This window comes from Amphimedon queenslandica, unplaced genomic scaffold (assembly GCF_000090795.2).
Source record: "Amphimedon queenslandica unplaced genomic scaffold, v1.1 AMPQUscaffold_7769_Cont20283, whole genome shotgun sequence".
Taxonomy (NCBI): Eukaryota; Metazoa; Porifera; class Demospongiae; order Haplosclerida; family Niphatidae; genus Amphimedon; species Amphimedon queenslandica.
In genome coordinates this window covers 1-2,211 of record NW_003551950.1, presented here as the reverse complement: position 1 = coordinate 2,211, position 2,211 = coordinate 1, and the positions used below count along the sequence as shown (strand labels likewise).

At 32.5% G+C, this 2,211-nt stretch overlaps 1 protein-coding gene and 1 long non-coding RNA gene across 2 annotated transcripts; both read right to left on the bottom strand.

Moving 5' to 3' along the window:
• Positions 1-6: 6 nt before the first annotated feature.
• LOC105315830 (EGF-containing fibulin-like extracellular matrix protein 2) lies at positions 7-777 on the bottom strand (the record flags this gene model as incomplete). Its single annotated transcript, XM_020007296.1, has 4 exons — positions 682-777; positions 267-389; positions 90-215; positions 7-39 (listed from the first exon to the last, which is right to left on the bottom strand). Coding segments are annotated over exons 2-4 (265 nt in total), but the record flags the coding sequence as incomplete, so codon positions are not given.
• Positions 778-881: 104 nt separating this feature from the next.
• Positions 882-1,254, bottom strand: LOC109591589 (uncharacterized). Its single transcript, XR_002189888.1, has 3 exons — positions 1,164-1,254; positions 1,015-1,107; positions 882-962 (listed from the first exon to the last, which is right to left on the bottom strand). It is a non-coding gene; the product is annotated as an uncharacterized LOC109591589 (long non-coding RNA).
• Between the last annotated feature and the right edge of the window lie 957 nt (positions 1,255-2,211).

Genomic DNA, 2,211 nt, shown 5'->3' with positions numbered 1-2,211 from the left:
GCTGACAACTGTGAGTACCACTAACACATTCATCAATGTCTATAATACAATGTAAAGACGTTACAATAATAATAGGAACAATGTCATACCTATACACATTCCAGTGTTATTCATTTGATATCCATCAATACAGTTACACTGATAGCTTCCTAATGTGTTAATACAGTTACTTCTTAAAGGACATACTCCAGGATCCACAATGCATTCATTAATATCTAAATGAAGATTGCATCACAATACACACGATATACAGTAACTGTACATACCATCACAAGATGAATTATCATTCATTAGTTTGTATCCAGTATTACATTGACAGTAATAGCTTCCATTAGTGTTAAAACAGAGTTGTTGACAGCCACTGGTACCCATTGAACATTCATCAATATCTGTATGTACATGTATGGGAAAGGAATGCTGAGTAACAACACTACAAAGACAACAGTAATTAGATTGTGGGTAGGTAGGCATACTACAAAGGAGCCACAAAACATGTTTACCATTAGTCTTAAAAATCTAATTCTAAAGGACTGCCTTTTGGTTATTACAGTTGATTGACAAAAAATATTATGAATAAATAAAAGTAAAAAACAAGGCTTCCCTAAAAGAATATCAATTAGCATAAATACATATTTAATATTTTTCTAGTAGTATTCTTTCAGCCATATAGCTAGTTCTTACCAGTACAGTTTCCATATCCATTATCTTTATATCCAGCTCTACAAGAACAGGTGTATGATCCAACTGTATTACTGCAAGTTTGTGTACAATTGTGATCACCAGTCTGACATTCATTGATATCTGAGTTGATATTATAACCAAAATTGAAACCATATCTATTTTACCTTCACAGGTCAAATTGTCATTTTTAAACTGATATCCAATGTTACAATCACAAGTATATGATCCTTGAGTATTGATACATATTTGATTACACACATTATGACTACATTCATTTATATCTAACGATAATGATGTTCAAGTATACACATGATTGAGTAAACTTGAGCTTACCTGTTCTACACCTGTCTCCAGTCCAACCAGGATTACATACACAACTGTTAGTTGGTACACAATATCCATTACCACATACTGGACTACATAATACTGTACAAATGATTTTGATGTAATACTGCTATACAATTCATGTACTTGATCCATACCTTCATCACACTGATCTCCAGTCCAACCATCAAAGCATCGACACAAGTTATCAGCAACACAGATACCATTACCACAAGAAAAATTACAAACAGGAAAAACATCTAATGATAAGCAATTAATGCCACAATTCTGATGATTTGATTATTTACTTTCTTGTAGTGAAATCATAGCTGGAAATACAGTTATTCCAAATGTATAAATAGAGGTGGCATGATTCTGTATTTGAACTGATAATTTTCCATTTCTACCAGTATGAACTACTGAATGATTACTAAAATATCTATTAATTTCAATTTCAGTTCCATATGCTATACAATATTCCTTTTAGAATCATATATTGCTGTCCAGTTTACTGTTGCTAGTCCATTATGTAGAATAGCTGTTGGAGAGAATCCTTCAACTGATGCTGTAATAACAAGCTTTGAATAACGAGAATAATAATGGTACAGAACAAATTCAATTTTTTGAAGGTATTGTTCTATTGGTGGTACTAATACCATAGTAGTACGATAGAATAATGTGTGAGGGAACAGGACGACAAATATTGGTTTATTAGCTTCCATGTAACAATATTCAGTTATATTATACTGATAAGTACCAATAGCACCATTAGTAGAGTATCTTGTAGTGTTAGTGGTTCCATTACAGTATATTGTTATACTGGTATTGGCTTGTGATGTGATGGTCTTTATATAAGAAAGATGCAGTGTGCTGTTATAAATATTAATGAAGTTTGACAGAATGAACCTTTTACCCCAAGTTATTTTTGGAGGAACTTGTAACTGGAGTCGATTACAATATGAGTTTTCCAACATTTTAGGAGTACTGCCACACTGGTGACCAGTAATAACAGTCAGTGGTTTATTAGAAATAAAGTGTGTTCCTGATATATCACTTCCATTCCCTTTACCCAGCATTAGAGTCTGTCCTTCATGTAGTGTAATAGTATGAGAGTTACCTTTAGTTACTAATATATCATCACTCCCATTCTTCTGTACATCAATAGGAATGAAGAGATCAACTGTTGGTATAATACTAATGACAGTA